This window comes from Pristiophorus japonicus, chromosome 3, assembly GCF_044704955.1.
Source record: "Pristiophorus japonicus isolate sPriJap1 chromosome 3, sPriJap1.hap1, whole genome shotgun sequence".
NCBI classification, from domain to species: domain Eukaryota; kingdom Metazoa; phylum Chordata; class Chondrichthyes; family Pristiophoridae; genus Pristiophorus; species Pristiophorus japonicus.
In genome coordinates, this window is record NC_091979.1 from 193,219,440 (window position 1) to 193,240,139 (window position 20,700).

General features: G+C 45.0%; 1 protein-coding gene across 1 annotated transcript in view; it reads left to right on the top strand.

Moving 5' to 3' along the window:
- Positions 1 to 20,700, top strand: part of LOC139260052 (protein mono-ADP-ribosyltransferase PARP12-like) — a 67,315-nt gene that overhangs the window by 13,744 nt on the left and 32,871 nt on the right. The window contains exons 4-6 of the mRNA XM_070876163.1: positions 9,137 to 9,244; positions 10,187 to 10,310; positions 13,307 to 13,475. Of these exons, the coding sequence (XP_070732264.1) occupies positions 9,137 to 9,244; positions 10,187 to 10,310; positions 13,307 to 13,475 (401 nt within the window). The remainder of the gene's footprint in view (positions 1 to 9,136; positions 9,245 to 10,186; positions 10,311 to 13,306; positions 13,476 to 20,700) is intronic.

Below are 20,700 nucleotides of genomic sequence, written 5' to 3' on the forward strand. Positions count from 1 at the left end.
TTATGGGGAGCAGGCAGAGAAGTGGAGTTGAGGCCAAGATCAGATCAGCCATGATCTTATTGAATGGTGGAGCAGGCTCGAGGAGCCAAATGGCCTACTCCTGCTCCTATTCCTTATGTTCTTGTGTGTCACTTATACAACTATACTATTTGCACCTGGAGTTTTCACCAGAGTGCTGGAGAGGTGCAGAGGAGACGATTCTCTGCAAAATATTTTAGGCCTTATCTAATATCCAGGATTTCTGTGCTGTGATTCTAGTAGAGATCAAGACTATCAGGGGTTTCCTGGTTGATCCCAGACCTCTTTACTGTCTCTCAGTTGAAACTAGGGTTGCCAGCTCTGATTGGACATATTCCTGGAGGTGTCATGACATGATCTCTTTTCTCTAACTGCCCCACACTCCAGCCATTGATCACCCAACATATCCAACCTCACGGTGCCCCGCCTTCCCATGCCAATCGGAAAGCGAACAGGTTCTTCATTACCCGATTGGTTGATTCTTCACTGTCAATCAAGTAGTTTTTATTTCCATGTCTGATATTTTTATAACTAATAAACAAAAATGTTCAAAGAAAATTTTTAAAAATCACAATTTTGAATGCCTTAATGACTTTTCTCCCGGGTTGGTCTGAGCTGTGTCCTGGAGACTCCAGGTCAGTCCTGGAGGGTTGGCAACCCTTATTGAAACCCCTTTGGATTGTTCTCATGTTCTCATGGATCTCATTTTGTAATCAGCTAGAGGCTACATCGCATTCCATTGGTGTGTTGTGGAGTGTAAGAGTGGAGTAATTGATATAAAAACTCGACTACTCTTTGACCCAGAATCAGCAGGCGGACACCTCGGATAAGTAAGAACATGAACTTTATTCAAGCCGGCAGGAGAAGCATCTCACTTCTCAGACCTCTGAGAACGGATCTTCGATGTGCAATACATTTCGCGCACGTTTTATACTGTTTTACCCGATAAGTACATAATTACTGTTGATTAGTTTCCCATTGCACATATGCATCATGCTCAACTGCTATTGGTTATTACATAGAAACATAGAAAATAGGTGCAGGAGTAGGCCATTCGGCCCTTCGAGCTGCACTGCCATTCAATAAGATCATGGCTGATCATTCACCTCAGTACCCCTTTCCTGCTTTCTCTCCATACCTCTTGATCCCTTTAGCCGTAAGGGCCATATCTAACTTCCTCTTTAATATATCCAATGAACTGGCATCAGCAACTCTCTGCGGTAGGGAATTCCACAGGTTAACAACTCTCTGAGTGAAGAAGTTTCTCCTCATCTCAGTCCTAAATGGCTTACCCCTTATCCTTAGACTACATCCCCTGGTTCTGGACTTCCCCAACATCTGCAACATTCTTCCTGCATTTAACCTGTCCTGTCCCATCAGAATTTTATATGTTTCCGTGAGATCTCCTCTCATCCTTCTAAACTCCAGTGAATAAAGGCCCAGTCGATCCAGTCTCTCCTCATATGTCAGTCCTGCCATCCCGGGAATCAGTCTGGTGAACCTTCGCTGCACTCCCTCAATAACAAGAACGTCCTTCCTCAGATTAGGAGACCAAAACTGAACACAGTATTCCAGGTGAGCCCTCACTAAGGCCCTGTACAACTGCAGTAAGACCTCCCTGTTCCTATACTCAAATCCCCTAGCTATGAAGGCCAACATACCATTTGCCTTCTTCACCGCCTGCTGTACCTGCATGCCAACTTTCAATGACTGATGTACCATGGCACCCAGGTCTTGTTGCACCTCCCCTTTTCCTAATCTGCCATTCAGATAATATTCTGCCTTCGTGTTTTTGCCACCAAAGTGGATAACCTCACATTTATCCACATTATACTGCATCTGCCACACGTTTGCCCACTCACCTAACCTGTCCAAGTCACCCTGCATCCTTTTAGCGTCCTCCTCACAGCTCACACCGCCACCCAGCTTAGTGTCATCTGCAAACTTGGAGATATTACACTCAATTCCCTCATCCAAATCATTAATGCATATTGTAAATAGCTGGGGTCCCAGCACTGAGCCCTGCGGCACTCCACTAGTCACTGTCTGCCATTCTGAAAAGGACCCGTTTATCCCGACTCTTTGCTTCCTGTCTGCCAACCAGTTCTCTATCCATGTTAGTACATTACCCTCAATACCATGTGCTTTAATTTTGCACATCAATCTCTTGTGTGAGACCTTGTCAAAAGCCTTTTGAATGTCCAAATACACCACATCCACTGGTTCTTATCTATAATGTGTTGCAGCTGTCTTTGCACAATTTCTGTTTTTATAAAGGTTATCTGATCAAGGGGTTTGCTTGTTAATGTGGTTTAACACTGAACAATGTATTACAAGACCTCTCAGTACATTAGCATTTATATCTGTACCTTAAAGAGGTTAAAACATAACATTGTCCAAGGAGTCACAAACCTCACTACATTACTGTATTCTATCCCCAGTTATTTATTTTCTCCATATTCAATTTTATTCTAACATGAGCTCTCTACCTGCAACAGAGAGAAATAAGTTCTGTCTCCAGCTGAACCAAGCCAATCTTTCATTGGGGTCATTATTTTGATTCTTCGCTTACTGAATCCTGGCCAATTGGCTGATGAGATGGCCATTTAATCTCATTTTGAATCGTGGGTTCAAGTTAAGTGCTTATCCCTCACCTCCCTGGGCTTCGACCTAGCTTCAATCTTCCCACATCGTTGTGACTATTCCTCTTTCTATTCGTTATCAGTCCTCTGCACAGTCACATTTTGTCAGTAACTGTTCAGTTTTGTTTTCGTCTGTAATCCTGTTTAACCATGATTATTGTTGACGTCTGTAATGCTCTGATAATTTGAAATCTGGCACTATGTGCTTGATCTTCAGAGAAGATTTACCAGAATGTTACCAGAGATGAGGGACTTTAGTTACAATCAAAGAATGGTTCCAGCACAGAAGGAGGCCGTTCGGTCCGCCGAGCCATGCAGGCTCTCTGCAAGAGCACTTCAGCTAGTCCCACTCCCCTGTCCTTTCCACGTAGCCCTGAAAATTTGTTTCCTTCAGGTACTTATCCAATTCCCTTTTGAAAGCCACAATTGAATCTGCCTACACCACCCTTTCCGGCATTCCAGATCCTGACCACTCGCTGTGTAAAAATGATTTTCCTCATGTCACCTTTGGTTCTTTTGCCAATCATCTTAAATCTGTGTCCTCTGGTTCTCGACCCTTCCATCAATGGGAACAGTTTTTCTCTATCTACTCTGTCTAGATCCATCATGATTTTGAATACCTCTATCAAATCTCCTTTCAACCTTCTCTGCTTTAAGGAGAACCCCAGCTTCTCCAGTCTATCCACGTAACTGTTCTCGTAAATCTCTTCCACACCTTCTCTGGGGCCTTCACATCTTTCCTAAAGTGCGATGCCCAGAACTGGACACAATACTCCAGCTGAGGCCGAACCAGTGTTTTATACAGGTTCATCATAACTTCCTTGCTTTTGTACTCTATGCCTCTATTTATTAAACCCATGATCCCGTATGCTTTTTTAACCGCTTTCTCAACCTGCCCTGCCACCTTCAAGTTTGTGCACATATACCTCCAGGTATCTCTGTTCATGCACCTCTTTATGATTGTATCCTTTAGTTTACATTGCCTCTCCTCATTCTTCCCACCAAAATGTATTACTTCACACTTTTCTGCGTTAAATTTAATCTGCCACATGTCCGTCCATTTCACCAGCCTTTCTATGTCTTCTTGAAGTCTATCACTATCCTCCTCACTATTCACTATACTTCCAAGTTTTGTGTCATCTGCAAATTTTGAAATAGTGTCCTGTACACCCAAGTCCAAGTCATTAATATATATCAAGAAAAGCAGTGGTCCTAGTACTGACCCCTGGGGAACACCACTGTATACCTTCCTCCAGTCCAAAAAATAACCGTTCACCACTACTCTCTGTTTCCTGTCACTTAGCCAATTTGTATCCTTGCTGCCACTGTCCCTTTTATTTCATACTTCAACTTTCTGACAAGTCTATTATGTGGCACTTTATCAAACGCCTTTTGGAAATCTGTGTACACCACATCATTTGCATTACCCACATCAACCCTCTCTGTTACCTCATCAAAAAACTTGATCAAGTTAGTTTAACACAATTTGCATTTAACAATCCATGCTGGCTGTCCTTAATTAAATCACAGTTGTCCAGGTGACTGTTAATTTTGTCCCTGATTATTGTTTCTAAAAGCTTCCCCACTACTGAGGTTAAACTGACTGGCAGTCGAGGTACATTCCCACGAAGGGGAAAGGTTTATCCTTACACTTATTTTTGAACAAGGGTGTAACATTTGCAATTCTCCAGTCCTCTGGCACCATCCCTGTATCTAAGGAGGATTAGAAGATCATGGCCAGTGCCAGCACGATTTCCACCTTAACTTCCCTCAGCATCCTAGGATGCATTCCATCCGGTCCTGGTGACTCATCTACTTTAAGTACAGCCAGCCTTGCTAGTACCTCCTCTTTATTAATTTTTATCCCATTCCAACTACCTCCACTTTCACCATGACTTTGGCAGCATCTTCTTCCTTGGTGTAGATAGATGTGAAGTACTCATTTAGTACCTCAGTCATGTCCTCTGCCTCCATGCGTAGGTCTCCTTTTTGGTCCACAATTAGCCCCACTCCTCCTCTTACTACCCGTTTATTATTTATCCACCATTATCATTACTCTATAACTCTTGCATCTCTCTGTAATTTCCCTGCAAATTTGCCTCCTAGTTGGTGGCCTATAGAATACACCGAGAAATGTAAAGGCACCTCCTTACTTCTTAACTCTAACCAAATAGATTCTGACTTTGACCCTCCAGGACATCCTCTCTCTCCAGTATTGCAACATTCTCCTTAACCAATACTCCCACCACCACATCCTTTCTTTCCTTCCCTATTGTTATGTCTCGAATAAAGCAACGTGACTGTATACTGTAGACATGAATAAGTGTGACCTTAATCTCTTTATTCTAACTCCAGAGTACTTGTACAGCATGGGAGGCCTGCTTATATACAGTGCTCCCAAGGGACTCCAACAGATAGCCCTCTGCTGGCGGTAGAATGTTGGTTACATAGTGTTGCATACATAACATCACTCCCCCCAAAGTCAATAGTACATTTATTTACAGGGTGAGACGATCTGGGGCTTTTCGCTCCCTAGTCGATTGTCTCGGTACAAACACAGGTGCAGGTGAGTTGGTTGGGCCTTCGCTGGGCTGCTGCGCTGCTGAGGATGATGAGTTCAGCTTCGTGGTCAACCGTGATGTCGGTTGCCACTTGGGTGTGTGTCGGAGGATCAAAGTTGGTGGTGTCCTCTTCAGGTTGCTCAGTGGCTGTCTGTGAATCGCAGTTTGGTTTGGTCCAGTCCAAATGCTTTCTGCAAGTTAGTCCATTTGCGAGTTTGACCTGAAACACCCTACTCCCTTCTTTGGCTATGATGGTGCCAGCAAGCCATTTGGGACCATGTCCATAGTTGAGTACAAATACAGGGTCATTGACTTCAATATCGCGTGACAAATTTACACGATCATGGTACATGCTTTGTTGATGCCGCCTGTCCTCGACATGATCATGGAGATCAGGGTGGACTAGAGAGAGCCTTGTTTTGAGTGCCCTTTTCAGGAGCAGTTCGGCAGGGGGAACCCCGGTGAGCGAGTGGGGTCTAGTGCAGTAGCTGAGCAGGATTCGGGACAGTCTGCAGGGAGCCATCCGACGTGCGTTTCAAGCTTTGCTTGATGGTTTGGACTGCCCGTTCTGCCTGGCCGTTGGATGCCGGCTTGAACGGGGCAGATGTGACGTGCTTGATCCCATTGCGGATCATGAATTCCTTGAATTCAGCGCTGGTGAAGCACGGCCCATTGTCATTGACAAAGACATCAGGCAGGCCGTGCGTGGCAAACATGGCTCGTAGGTTTTTGATGGTGGCAGTGGACGTGCTTACAGACATTATTACACACTCAATCCATTTTGAATAAGCATCCACAACAACCAAAAACATGTATCTCCGCTGGGGCGCTGGACCAGCTCCTATGGAGGACAGTTTTTTTACAAGGGACAGTAAAGGATCCTGGCTGGTCCAGGTCCTGATCTGGTGGACCGTAATGGGTGACTTTTCGTTTTCAAATGCATCCATCACCAAGAGCAAGTCTGCAGGCTGTGCCATTTCCACCCAGTGGCGGGCAATGGTAGCCGACTGAGCATCAGCGCAGTTCTCTGTGCCTGGCCTGTGGCGAATTACATAGTTATATGCGACAGCGTGAGCGCCCATCTTTGGATGCGAGCAGAGGTATTGGTATTAATACCTTTGCTCTCTGAGAATAGCGATATGAGTGGCTTATGGTCAGTTTCTAACTCTAACTTAAGCCCAAACAGATACTGGTGCATTTTTTTTTAACCCCGTAAATGCATGCCAGAGCTTTATTTACAATCATGCTGTAGGCCCTTTTGGCCTTGGACAAACTCCTGGATGCATAAGCGACCGGTTGCAATGTTCCCAATTCGTTTATTTGTTGTGACACACACCCGACCCCGTATGAAGACGTGTCGCAAGCTAGCACTAAACGTTTACATAGGTCATATAGAACAAGCAGTTTGTTGGAACATAACAGATTTCTGGCTTTCTCAAGACCAGTTTCTTGTGATTTCCTCCATACCCAGTCATCTCCTTTGCATAGCAACACATGTAGAGGTTCTAGCAAGGTGCTTAACCCGGGTAGGAAATTACCAAAATAATTGAGGAATCCCAGGAACGACCGCAGCTCCATCGCGTTCTGTGGTCTCGGCGCGTTCTTGATGGCCTCCGTCTTGGCGTCGGTGGGTCTGATGCCGTCTGCCGCGATTCTTATCTAAAGAACTTGTCCTCTGGCGCCAGGAAAGCACACTTCAAGCGTTTCAACCTGAGTCCCACACGATCTAGCCGACTTAGAACCGCTTCCAGGTTCTGCAAGTGTTCGATGGTATCCCGACCTGTGATCCTGGAAAACCACAGACTCTCCATGTTCCTTTGAAAAATGGCCGTGGCTAATCGAATCCCAAACGGGTATCTATTGTAGATGAGCAGACTTTTGTGCATGTTGATGCAGATGAGGCCTTTCGAAGATTCTGCCAGCTCCTGTGTCATGTAGGCCGAGGTCACGTCCAACTTGATAAACGTCTTTCCTCCTGCCAGCGTCGCAAATAGGTTGTCTGTCTTGGGTAGCGGGTACTGGTCCTGTAGCAAAAAACGGTTACTTTATAGTTCCCACAAATTCTGACCGTGCCATCGCCTTTGAGAACCGGAACAATCGGACTTGCCCACTCGTTGAACTCCACCAGCGCGATGATGCCTTCTCACTGCAGCCTATCTAGCTCAATTTCCACTTTCTCTTGCATCATGTATGGCACCGCACATGCCTTGTGGTGGATGGGTCGTGTACCGGGAACCAAGTGGATCTGCACCTTCACCCCTGAAAACTTTCCAATGCCTGGCTCAAACAGCGACGGGAAATAGCCGCAGATGTATAGGCCCTGCCATATGCAGTTCGGCCTGCTAGCGAAGTCATTTTATGCACAGTACTTGCCGGTGAGCTTCGATGTTGAAAAGATATCTGTTTGGTGTTATCGTCCGTGGCCATGCATGGCTGGGCGATTGCAATAGCCCTGCTCAGGTCTAGGGTTTCGGCAGCCAGCAGCTTTCGAAGAATAACTTCGTGGCTGATGCCCAGCACGAAGAAGTCCCGCAGCATTTCCCCCAACGCAGCTCCAAAATCATAAGGTCCTGCGAGGCGTCTCAGGTCGGTGACATAATCCGCCACGTCCTGGCCCCCGGAGCGATGGTGCGTTTAAAAACGTTATCTGGCCATGAGGATACTCTCCTTCAGCTTGAGGTGGTCCCGAACCAGCGTGCACAACTCAGTATATTCCTTCTCCATTGATTTTGTCGGTGCGAGCAGATTCTTGATAAAGGCCGTATATTTTAGGTGGGAGAACCACCTTGCGCTTGACCGCGTTAGTGACTCCTTCCAGCTCATTGGCCACTAAGTACTAGTTGAGACGCTCGACGAAGGCTTCTCAATCATAACCCAACGAATCTCTAATATTCCAACGGCGGCCATGGTTGTGTGAAGGTTCGTATTCTATTACTGTCGCCAATTATTATATGTACAAGAACTCCACGAGGCTGAGTAATGTGAGCTAAACTTAGTGTGACCTTAGTCTTCTTTAGTACAACTTCAGAGTGCTTAAACAACATGGCAGCCAACCTTTTATACTGGCCCTGCACATGTATGCAGGTGACCATTAGGACTCCAACAGTCATGCCCTCTGGTGGCAAGTATTACATAGTTGCATACATAACAGGAAGTGTCTTGAAGTTCCTACATGGCACAAGATATGCATTCCATGGGACCGAGGTGTCCTGTCATGCCTCTATTTATTCGACTATTAACTAACTTACAGAACTAAACTTAACTAAGAATCTTGAAAGTCCTTTGTCTCCTACTGCTTCTCTCGTTTTCATCGTTAAAGTCTTAGTTATATTATTTAGTTTATCTATTTAAGTTAGAGAGAAAAAATTAATACTCACCCACCTGTGACATCACTCCTGGTTTTCTGCTGTTCTTTTGGAATTTGTCGAATTTGTGCTGGCGACTCCTTCCAGGTCTGTGCTGTCCTGGAGGGAATAGAGAAGCTGGGTTTTTCTCCTTAGAGCTGAGAAGGTTAAGGAGAGATTTAATGGAGCTGTTCAAAATCATGATGGATTTTGATAGAGTAAAGAAGAAACTATTTCCAATGCAGGAGGTTCGGTAACCAGAGGACATAGATAATTGGCAAAAGAAACAGAGGGGGAGTTGAGGAGAATTTGTTTTTACACAGTGAGTTGTGATCTGGAATGCACTGTTAACAAAAGGAATTAGATCTTTACTTAAGAAGAAAAATGTTCTTTGCTGTGGGGAAAGAGCAGAGTGGAATTGGATATTTCTTTCAAAGAGGCACAAGTATGATGGGCCGAATGGCCCACTTCTGTGCTGTATTATTCTATGTAGTTAGTCATTATGTTCTGCATTCATCAAATGTTTTAAAGAGATAGTACAAAAGAAGTAACACGTGATCTCTTTATTTAGTTCCAGATAAGCAGCCGCCACCCAGTCGTGTCCCCAGTAACACCAACAGAGGTGTGGACAGTGAGGAGATCTGCCTGTTCTTTCTCAGGAAGCACTGTTCCTTTAAAGGTACTGAGACTCAGCTGGTTGATGTGTTGGTAAGGGCAATGGAGTAGGGCACTAAAGATGATTCTCACAGCTCTACTTTATAAGGAGAGAGCGGTAGATTGGAGTTTGTTTTCAACGTAAAAGATCCCATGGCACTATTTCGAAGAAAAGCAGAGGAGTTCTCCCCAGTGTTCTGACCAATATTTATTCCTCAACCAACTTCACTAAAACAGATGTTCTGGTCATTATCTCATTGCTGTTTATGGAAGCTTGCTGTGCGCAACTTTGCTGCCGCGGTTCCTACATTACAGCAGTGACTACACATCAAACGCACTTCATTGGCTGTAAAGCACTTTGGGACATCCTGAAGTCATGACAGGAGCTATATAAAATGCACGTTTTTGTTTTTAATGGGGAGATGATTGAGAAGGACACTATCTTTAAAATGAAAAGATGCTGTTGACATAAGCAAACTGTAAGTTAGACTGTGAGCACAAAGCTGGAAGATCCTGGATCAAACTTACAAATAAAACTGGCAATTAAAGTAAACCCACCCTTCCTCACAGAATAATGGACTTGTGAAACAAAACCAGTAGGGTTAAATATTGGAGATCGCTTGGCATGATGTAGGCCAATCTGCCCATCTTGCCTCATCTATCCAGGAAGACCTTGAATCTCACCTTCACAGCATCCAGCTGTTTGTTAAACAATTCCAGGAGTGCATTCCACATGTTGATCACTCTGCAAGTGAAGCACTTTCTAACATCTGTTCAAATGTCACCAGCTTGAGCGTCTGTCCCCTTGTCCTAAGGTCACAGTTTGGTTTGAAGCTGTGTTCTGAACCTACATCTTCTATATCACTTATTACCCTATATGTTGCTGCAAGATAAGGGTTTCATCTTATGAGATGAATAAGATGAAACCCATTTGAAATAATCTCCTTGCATATTTGTGTTAATTCAGATCGGTGTAAACTGGTTCACTTCAAGCTCCCTTATCGATGGCAAGTTTATGAGGAAACATGGAAAGATCTATTAAGCATGGAGCAGATCGAAAAGGATTACTGCGATCCCAGTAGCATAGGCATGTAAGTTTGACAATGACCTAGAGAGAACTGTCCAGATCTTTGCCTTCTTTGACACAAACCCTTATTACTGGGCTTCTTTTCCTTCTGATTAGTTTGTAAAACGTTTATTTATGTTATGCTAATTTCTGTTTTCATGAGATGTACATATTAAAGGTTTGTCTAGAATTCACGTGATTTCTCTTACTTTCTTTACAACTAATGCCCTCAGTGTATAGAGAGGTCAGGGGAGATGTAGTTTAATGGTCAGGAGAGAATGGGTTTAATGGTCAGGAGGGGTGTGGTTTAATGGTCGGGAGGGGTGTGGTTTAATGGTCGGGAGGGGTGTGGTTTAATGGTCAGGAGAGAATGGGTTTAATGGTCAGGAGGGGTGTGGTTTAATGGTCAGGAGGGGTGTGATTTAATGGTCAGGAGAGAATGGGTTTAATGGTCAGGAGGGGTGTGGTTTAATGGTCGGGAGGGGTGTGGTTTAATGGTCAGGAGAGAATGGGTTTAATGGTCAGGAGGGGTGTGGTTTAATGGTCAGGAGGGGTGTGATTTAATGGTCAGGAGAGAATGGGTTTAATGGTCAGGAGGGGTGTGATTTAATGGTCAGGAGGGGTGTGATTTAATGGTCAGGAGAGAATAGGTTTAATGGTCAGGAGGGGTGTGGTTTAATGGTCGGTAGAGAATGGGTTTAATGGTCAGGAGGGGTGGGGTTTAATGGTCAGGAGGGATGTGGTTTAATGGTCAGGAGAGAATGGGTTTAATGGTCAGGAGGGGTGTGGTTTAATGGTCAGGAGGGGTATGGTTTAATGGTCGGGAGAGAATGGGTTTAATGGTCAGGAGGGGTGTGGTTTAATGGTCAGGAGAGGTGTGGTTTAATGGTCAGGAGGGGTGTGGTTTAATGGTCAGGAGGGGTGTGGTTTAATGGTCAGGAGGGGTGTGATTTAATGGTCAGGAGGGGTGTGGGTTAATGGTCAGGAGAGAATGGGTTTAATGGCCAGGAGAGAATGGGTTTAATGGTCAGGAGGGGTGTGGTTTAATGGTCAGGAGAGGTGTGGTTTAATGGCTATGAGGGGTGTGGTTTAATGGTTAAGAGGGGTGTGGTTTAATGGTCAGGAGGGGTGTGGTTTAATGGTCAGGAGAAAATGGGTTTAATGGTCAGGAGAGAATGGGTTTAATGGTCAGGAGGGGTGTGGTTCATTGGTCAAGAGGGGTGTGGTTTAATGGTCAGGAGGGATGTGGTGTGTGGTTTAATGGTCAGGAAATCAGGAGGGGTGTAGTTTAATGGTAGGGAGCGGTGTGGTTTAATGGTCGGGAGGGGTGTGGTTTAATGGTCGGGAGGGGTGTGGTTTAATTGTCAAGAGGGGTGTGGTTTAATGGTCAGGAGGGGTGTGGTTTAATGGTCAGGAAGGGTGTGGTTTATTGGTTGGGAGTGAATGGGTTTAATGGTCAGGAGTGGTGTGCTTTAATGGTCAGGAGAGAATGGGTTTAATGGTCAGGAGGGGTGTGGTTTAATGGTCAGGAGAGAATGGGTTTAATGGTCAGGAGGGGTGTGGTTTAATGGTCAGGAGAGAATGGGTTTAATGGTCAGGAGGGGTGTGGTTTAATGGTCAGGAAATCAGGAGGGGTGTAGTTTAATGGTAGGGAGGGGTGTGGTTTAATGGTCGGGAGCGGTGTGGTTTAATGGTCAGAAGGGGTGTGGTTTAATGGTCGGGAGGAGTGTGGTTTAATGGTCAAGAGGGGTGTGGTTTAATGGTCAGGAGGGGTGTGGTTTAATGGTCAGGAAGGGTGTGGTTTAATGGTCAGGAGGGGTGTGGTTTAATGGTCGGGAGGGGTGTGGTTTAATGGTCAGGAGGGGTGTGGTTTAATGGTCGGGATGGGTGTGGTTTAATGGTCGGAAGGGGTGTGATTTAATGGTCAGGAGGGATGTGGTTTAATGGTCGGGAGGGGTGTGGTTTAATGGTCGGGAGGGGTGTGGTTTAATGTGGGGAAAGATGTGATTTATTACATTTATTTAGGGTCTTTCACAACCTCAGGACATCCCAAAGCACTTTACAACCTCTGAAGTACTTTTGAAGTGTAGTCACTGATGTATTGTGGGAAACACGACAGTGTACTTGCCATGTCATCATCTCCAAAAGTTTCCTCATCCTCTCCCCAACTCAATGTCATTGATTCAATAATGTTGTCATCAGAACATAAGAAATAGGTGCAGGAGTAGGCCATAAGGCCCATCGAGCCTGCTCCGCCATTCAATAAATTATGGCTGAACTCATAGTTGCTCATGTAGGGAAACCTGGATTTCCTTTACCACCGTCTATACAGTCTATCTTTTCCCTTAGGAGGATCGAACACATTTGGCATGTGGGAATCAAATTACGATACATTATCTTTCAATTAAGCATTTGCATGAACTGCAGCATTATATATGGGTTGGTCCTGCTTAGGTGTTCATTTTAGTAGGGCTGATTTCCATTCAAAAAAAGCGAGTCTTGTTATAGGGATCGTTAAAACCAGGGATTCATTATAAGATGGGTTCATTGTAGTGAAGTTATACTGTACATACAAAGGGGTGGAAGTTATACTACAGTTATATAAAGATCAGGTTAGAACCCATCTGGAGTACTGCACTTCAGGAAGGATATATTAGCCCTGGAGAGGGTGCAGTGCAGATTCACCAGAATGATACCAGGACTAAAATGGTACAATTATGAGGACAGAAGTGAATTCAGCAGCTCTTTAAAATTGACAGCTAGATCGAGAGAGATCAGGACTGTTTTGGGCCACGGGCTGCATGATGGTCATCACTGGTAGATGTTGAGCAGGTACAGGTATGCTGCAGATCATAAAAGACGTAAGATCCAAATACAGGACTGGTCAGTGATGCTGAAACTAATAGATTATTGAGCATAGCACTCAGAAGCACAATAACCAATGCATTTGACGGTTCTCCTTATATTACAACTGAATTGACTGTTTCTGTTTCTCAGCCCTTTTTGTTATTCATGTTACAGAGTAGGACCTCCACCTATTAATTTCATGACCATGACCAACAACTTGAGTAAGGTGAGGCGTCTCTCCACCACCTCCTCTGTCACCAAACCTCAGCACTACTCCCTGACCACTGAATGGCTCTGGTACTGGCAGGCTAACAATGGAGAGTGGATTGAATATGGTGAACAGGTGAGCTTCTGGTTTCTTACATAAACTTACAGAGAATGTACAATACAGAAACATGCCATTTGGCCCGATTGGTCTGTGCCGGTGTTTATGCTCCATGAGCCTCCACTCACCCTACTTCGTCTCACCCTATCAACATATCCTTCTATTCTTTTCTCCCTTGTGTACTTGTCTTGCTACCCCTTAAATGCATCTCAACCACTCCTTGTGGTAGCGAGTTCCACATTCTAACCACTCTCTGGGTAAAGAAGTTCCTCCTGAATTTGTTATTGGATTTATTAGTGACTATCTTATATCTATGGTTCCTAGTTTTGGACTCCCACAAGTGGAAACATATTCTCTACGTCTATCCTATCGAACTCCTTCAGAATTTTAAAGACCTCTATTAGGTCAGCCCTCAGCCTTCTCTTTTCTTGAGAAAAGAGCCCCAACCTGATCATTCTTTCCTGATGGTTGTAGCCTCTGAGTTCTGGTATGCTTGTAAATCTTTTTTGCACCTTCACCAGCGCCTCTATATCCTTTTTGTAGTTATGGAGACTATATTACTCTCCACTTGCCTGGATGGGTGCAGCTGCAACAACACTCAAGCTCAACAACCTCCAGGACAAAGCAGTCTTGTGTGATCGGCAGCCCATCTACCACCTTAAACATTCACTCGCTCCACCCCCGGCACACCGTGGTTGAAGTGTGTACCATTTACAAGATGCACTGCAGCAACTTGCTAAGGCTTCTTCAACAGCAGCTCTCAAACCCGCGACCCCTAACACTTAGAAAGCAAGGGCATCTGGCACATGGGAACATCATCACCTCCAAGTTACCCTCCAAGTCACACACCTGGCTTGGACATACATCACCATTCCTTCATCGTCACTGGGTCAATATCCTGGAACTCCCTATCATGGATTGCAGTGGTTCCAGGAGAAGGTCCACCACCACCTTCTCAATGGCAGCTAGGGTTGGACAATAGATGTTGGCCTTGCCAGTGATGCTCATATGTCAAGAATAAATTTTCTGTAACACCCATTTCTACCTCTCTTCCACCACCCCTGAATTCATTGACCACTACTGTGCTGTTGACTGTCTGAATCTGGGTCATGGATGAGCCAGGCTACCCTCCAGCTTAATACTTCCATTCTCTTGGAGTCCAAAAGCTCTGCATAACAGAATTTAATTAAAAAGAACAGAAAATGAAATAAACTAATCAAACTGGTCTGGGCAGATTGCATTTGTGCATTTTAAAAGAAACTAGGGAAGAGATAGCAGAGCCATTATTACACATATTTAATAATTCTTTAGCAAAAGGTGCAGTACCATAGGACTGGCGGATAACTAACGTAATGTCTATATAGATAGAACATGTCCCGGGAACTATAGACCAGTCAACATAACATCGGTAGGAAAGATAATGGAATCTGTACTAAAGGAGAAAATAGAAAAACAGCTAGAAACCAAACATGTGGTAATGAATAGTCAGTATGGATTTCAAAAGGGAAAGTCTTGTTTGACCAACTTCATTGAATTCTTTGAAGAGGTAACAGAGTAGACAAGACTAATGTAGTAGATATAATAAATCTAGATTTCCAAAAGACCTTTGATAAAGTACCACATAATAGATTAATTCATAAATTTGCAGATGACACCAAATTGGAGGGGATAGTCAGTACGGAGGAGGACTGCAACAAATTACAAGAAGGCATTAATAAACTTTCAGAATGGGCATATAATTGGCAAATGACTTTCAACATAAATAAGTGTGAGGTATTCTTAAAGAATCAATGCAAAAGAATGTGGGTTTCCCTTTTACAAAGTGAATCCCACCATCAGTGGCACTTCAAAAAAGTGAGAGAGACTGTTGAATTAGATGGGCAATGGAGTTGAGGTACAGCTCAGCCATGATCTGGATGAATGGCGAAACAGGCTTGAGGGGCTGAATGGTCACTCATGTTCCTATATTCTGTCACAAGATGGGTGCAGATGAGGAAGGTCATGGTGATGCACCTGAACCCATATCATGCCATTTTTCCCAATGAATCTTCATGGTAATAGCATTGTAATATAATTACTGGGACTATTGGCACTATCATCATGTATATAAAAATTCATTAGAAAAGAGAATAGCAGAAACCTAATGTGATTCCTATATATAAAAATGGAGATAGAACAAGTCCAGGGAACTAAAGACCAGTTAGCTTAATGTCGGTAGTAGGAAAGATAATGGGATTCTTACTTAAAGATGTAAGAGAAAAACATCTAGAAACTGAAACTATAATTAAAAATGGTCAGCACAGATTTCAAAAAGGAAAGTATTACTTGACCAACCTTATTGAATTATTTGAAGAAGTAACAGAAAGGGTGGATAAATGTAGTGTGGTAGAACTAATTGGCTAGAACCTCCACTTTTTTTGCATGCTTAATGCCCACCTAACACCCATTTTACCGCTGAAATGACGTATTACGCCCATATATCGCCCATTTTGGCACAGAATGGAAATTAATGGGCATTTTTAGGAAACTTATTGCTGAGCGTTACTTTTCCCATGTGCTTAACGCCGGGGAAAAATATTACCGCCTGCCCACTTTTTTTGGGCGGAATCATCAGAATGGGCGAAATCAACACCCATAATATCGCCCAGCGTTACTTTCTGCACGGAATTAACACCAAGATTCAATATTAATGTCCGCCCACTGTTTTTTGTCGTAAAGAGCATATTTACCCAAGCTAGTGGCCATGAGATCGCCAGTGTCAATTTCACCACCTTGCACACATATCGCCCACAATATCACTCGCCCAAAAAAAACGCCCACAAAAAGTGTAACTAACTGGAACGAACGCTAGCGGTGTGGCTGGCACTTGTTAAATTCCACTCTTAAGTGAGGAGCTGATATCTGAAAGATTTGTCTGAAAGAGTGCTGATGTGAGTGATAATGCTGACACACTGCTGTGTGTGTGCAGCTCAGACATCAATGGTGCCCATCACCTTGGTGCCAGTTAAAGTTTACGTTGATTGACGTTAAGTTGTATTTAAACCTTTCATGGTAAGGAATCACCAATGTTTAACGGTCCAGCTATCTGAGACAATGTGCAACAAGGTTATGTTCAATAACAAAAATGTAATACCAACATCGGTATGAAATCATAAGTATCACAGCCAATAGCACCCAACCCCTGCCCACACCTCACTTTTCCCACCATTGACATAAATCACATGTTCAACATGTCCAGGAACACAGAATACAAAGGCAAAGCAGGAGCGTGGTCCCCAGCCCTCATACATTGCAACAAATTGCATACACCCAGATGGAGATATAACACGGCCATCACCTGCAGACATGCACCTCACTTTCCTTCCCCCCTCCCCTTATTCTCCCCACCTCTATCCCTTCCCCTCCTCTCTACACGGTGCCTGGCCGAGGAGCTCCTCAGGCAGTGCCTCATTGGGGAGGATGAAGGCAGATGCGGTGGTTGCACGGGTACGGGAGTGGAGGATGCCGAGGGGGCAACATTCTCTGATGCAGAAGCAGGATCTTGGTCCTTGCTCACATCTGTCGTTCGCAGTGGTGGTGCGGAACAGAGGGGTGGAGTGCCGCGCTCGGGGACCACTGGGAGGCCTGTGGCAGCAGTGTTCCTGGCTATCGCATCCAGGGACTCCACCATCCACGGAATGTACTCGGTCATGGTGGCCAACTGTCGGGATATGTCCTCCATTGATTCAATGAGCTGGTCACCAATGTCGACAGTCCTCCTGGACAATTGTACCATCTCTCCGCTCTCATGTCACACTCGTGGAACAGACCTGCCGCGTTCATGAGACCTCCATGGGGTTGGCGCCGTCCTGGGGACAAATGGGGTGCCCTGTGGTGAGGTGCTTGGGGCCGGTGCCTCCAGAGTGGAGGCGGGAATGACCGGAGGACCAATAGATTGCCTTGGGTGGAATGGCTTTTGGAGTACGGCAATGCAGGTTCTTCGAAGTCCGCGCTCTCATCCTTGGAGAACAGACCCAGCGGATTGACGGGCGAGAATCGGAGCTCCTCAGCACCAGATGTAGGATCGTCCGCCAACTCCTGCCCCCCGCCCCCACCTTCTGGCCTCTGTGGTCTTGCCTGGGGCCGCACTGCTGGCTGAGCTGCAAGACACAAATGAGGTTATTAGAGGATAAGGGGATGCTAGGGTCACAAGGTGAGTCCAGCGCTACACACAGCATATGCATGACAAAAGCATCGCTATCAGAATCATCACAGACATCACATTTCATGACCATCAACACATTGTTCATTGCAATGATTTTCATTAGGCCAGCATTATTACTATGACAATTTTAGAAATCATCTATCATATATGATTGTTCAGATATGAGTGGGTGTGGCATCTATTGACATTACATGACGCAATGGTTAAGCTTTACTCACGTGGCATCACTTCAGGATCTACAGATGCGTCCGTGGCTGTCCGGGGCCTAATAGTCTGCATCCCAGAGTACTTAAGGAAGTGGCCCTAGAAATAGTGGATGCATTGGTGATCATTTTCCAACAGTCTAGCGACTCTGGATCAGTTCCTATGGTAGCTAATGTAACACCACTTTTTAAAAAGGGAGGGAGAGAGAAAGCGGGTAATTATAAAGCGAGTAGTTAGCCTGACATCAGTAATGGGGAAAATGTTGGAATCAATTATTAAAGATGAAAGAGCAGCGCACTTGGAAAGCAGTGACAGGATCGGTCCAAGTCAGCATGGATTTATGAAGGGGAAATCATGCTTGACAAATCTTCTGGAATTTTTTGAGGATGTAACTGGTAGAGTGGACAAGGGAGAACCAGTGGATGTGGTGTATTTGGACTTTCAAAAGACTTTTGACAAGGTCCCACACAAGAGATCGGTGTGCAAAATCAAAGCACATGGTATTGGGAGTAATTTACTGACGTGGATAGAGAACTGGTTGGCAGACAGGAAGCAGAGAGTCAGGTTAAACGGGTCCTTTTCAGAATGGCAGGTAGTGACTAGTGTAGTGCCGCACGACTCAGTGCTGGGACCCCAGCTATTTACAATAGACATCAGTGATTTGGATGAAGGAATTGAGTGTAATATCTCCAAGTTTGCAGATGACACTAAACTGAGTGGCCGTGTGAGCTGTGAGGGGGACGCTAAGAGGCTGCAGGGTAACTTGGACAGTTTAGGTGAGTGGGCAAATGCATGGCAGATGCAGTATAATGTGGATAAATGTGAGGTTATCCACTTTGGGGGCAAAAACGCAAAGACAGAATATTATCTGAATGGCGGCAGATAAGGAAAAGGGGAAGTGCAACGAGACCTGGGTGTCATGGTTCATCAGTCATTGAAAGTTGGCATCAGGTACAGCAGGCGGTGAAGGCGGCAAATGGTATGTTTACCTTCATAGCTAAGGGATTTGAGTATAGGAGCAGGGAGGTCTTACTGCAGTTGTACAGGGCCTTGGTGAGGCCTCACCTGGAATATTGTGTTCAGTTTTGGTCTCCTAATCTGAGGAAGGACATTCTTGCTATTGAGTGGGTGCAGCGAAGGTTCACCAGACTGATTCCCAGGATGGCAGGACTGACATATGAGGAGAGACTGGATCAACTGGGCCTTTGTACATTGGAGTTTAGAAGGATGAGAGGGGGTCTCATAGAAACAGATAGGATTCTGACGGGATGGGACAGGTTAGATGTGGGTAGAATGTTCCCGATGTTGGGGAAGTCCAGAACCAGGAGACGCAGTCTTAGGATAAGAGGTAGGCCATTTAGGACTGAGATGAGGAGAAACCAGAGAGTTGTTGATGCCAGTTCATTGGATATATTCAAGAGGGAGTTAGATATGGCCCTTACGGCTAAGGGGATCAAGGGGTATGGAGAGAAAGCAGGAAAGGGGTACTGAGAGAATGATCAGCCATGACCTTATTGAATGGTGGTGCAGGCACGAAGGGCCGAATGGCCTACTCCTGCACCTATTTTCTATGTTTCTATGTTTCCCCATGAGTGCGAACACACGCTCCTCCATGTCAGTGATGTCGATGGGGACTGATGGCCACCCACCCGTTCGCCTCTGCACAGACCTCATTGTCGATAGCGTCTTCTGTAAAAAGTGACAGGATGACATGGCATGAGATCATTGCTAGGTACTGTCACAGAGACTGATACAACACATAACTGACAGATGTAATCATGATTATTGTGATAATTATCATTCTTCACCTAAAGATGTACACCGTGGCCACAGGCTTTGAGTAAAACATTCCCGGCAAAAGTGCAAGACATCACATCTGCTGATAATCACTCATGACTGTTACAAATCAAATTATATAAATACATAAGTACATGTAAATCAATGTAATGCTTACTCTTGCGGATCCCACAAGGTCGTTGCATCGTTTGCGGCATTGGTCGCCGACGAAACCACCTCTGCTATCTTGTCCCATATCTTCTGGTAGGCCTTTGGGGTGGGCTTCCCACGCCCTCCCTGTGTCAAATCACCCCAGTGTAACTGCAGGAGTAAGGCATTTGCCTTGTCCGAAAACCTCCTGGCTCTTTTGTGCCCTCCAATGTCCCACCTCACTGCTCTCTCCAGCGTCAGTCTCCACAGCATGCTGTAATGCCTCCTCCTCTCTCTCCATTATGAGCCAAATTCGGTCAAATATGTGGCGGGTAACACCTACATTTTGTTTGCCTACTTGCTGTGAAGCTCTAAACTCTCCCTTCTTACTCCCAAAGCAGCCACACCACACCCAGCTACGCCTTCAGTCCCTCTAAGCTCCCTCTCTCTCTGTCTCCTCTTCTGCGCAAGCCATGGTGACCCTTGACCTCCAGAATCACGGGAATCAAGCGTTGCCATTGTTAAGGATGGCCAAAATTTCTGGCAGAAGGTCAGAAAACTTTAACGCTACCACTCATTTCATATCGCGCGCGGTAACGCCCATTTTCAAAAGTGGAAACTAGGTGGTTTGAGAATGGGCGAGAAGCCGGCAATCTGAAAACCCTTTTTTACCACCCACGCCGGAAATATCGCCCAGTTTTGGGCGGTAACCACAAAAGTAGAGGTTCTAGCCCAAAATATTTGGATTTCCAAAATGTCTTTGATAAGGTACTGTCGTGTATGGAGAGAGTCAGACTGAGCACTGTGAGCTCAAAGTAAAGTACTCCGGGGAATGAGCCCTCTGGTGTCTGTACAGAGTCCACATATATAACAACATTCCCCTCCAAAGTCAATAGTGTAACTATTTAC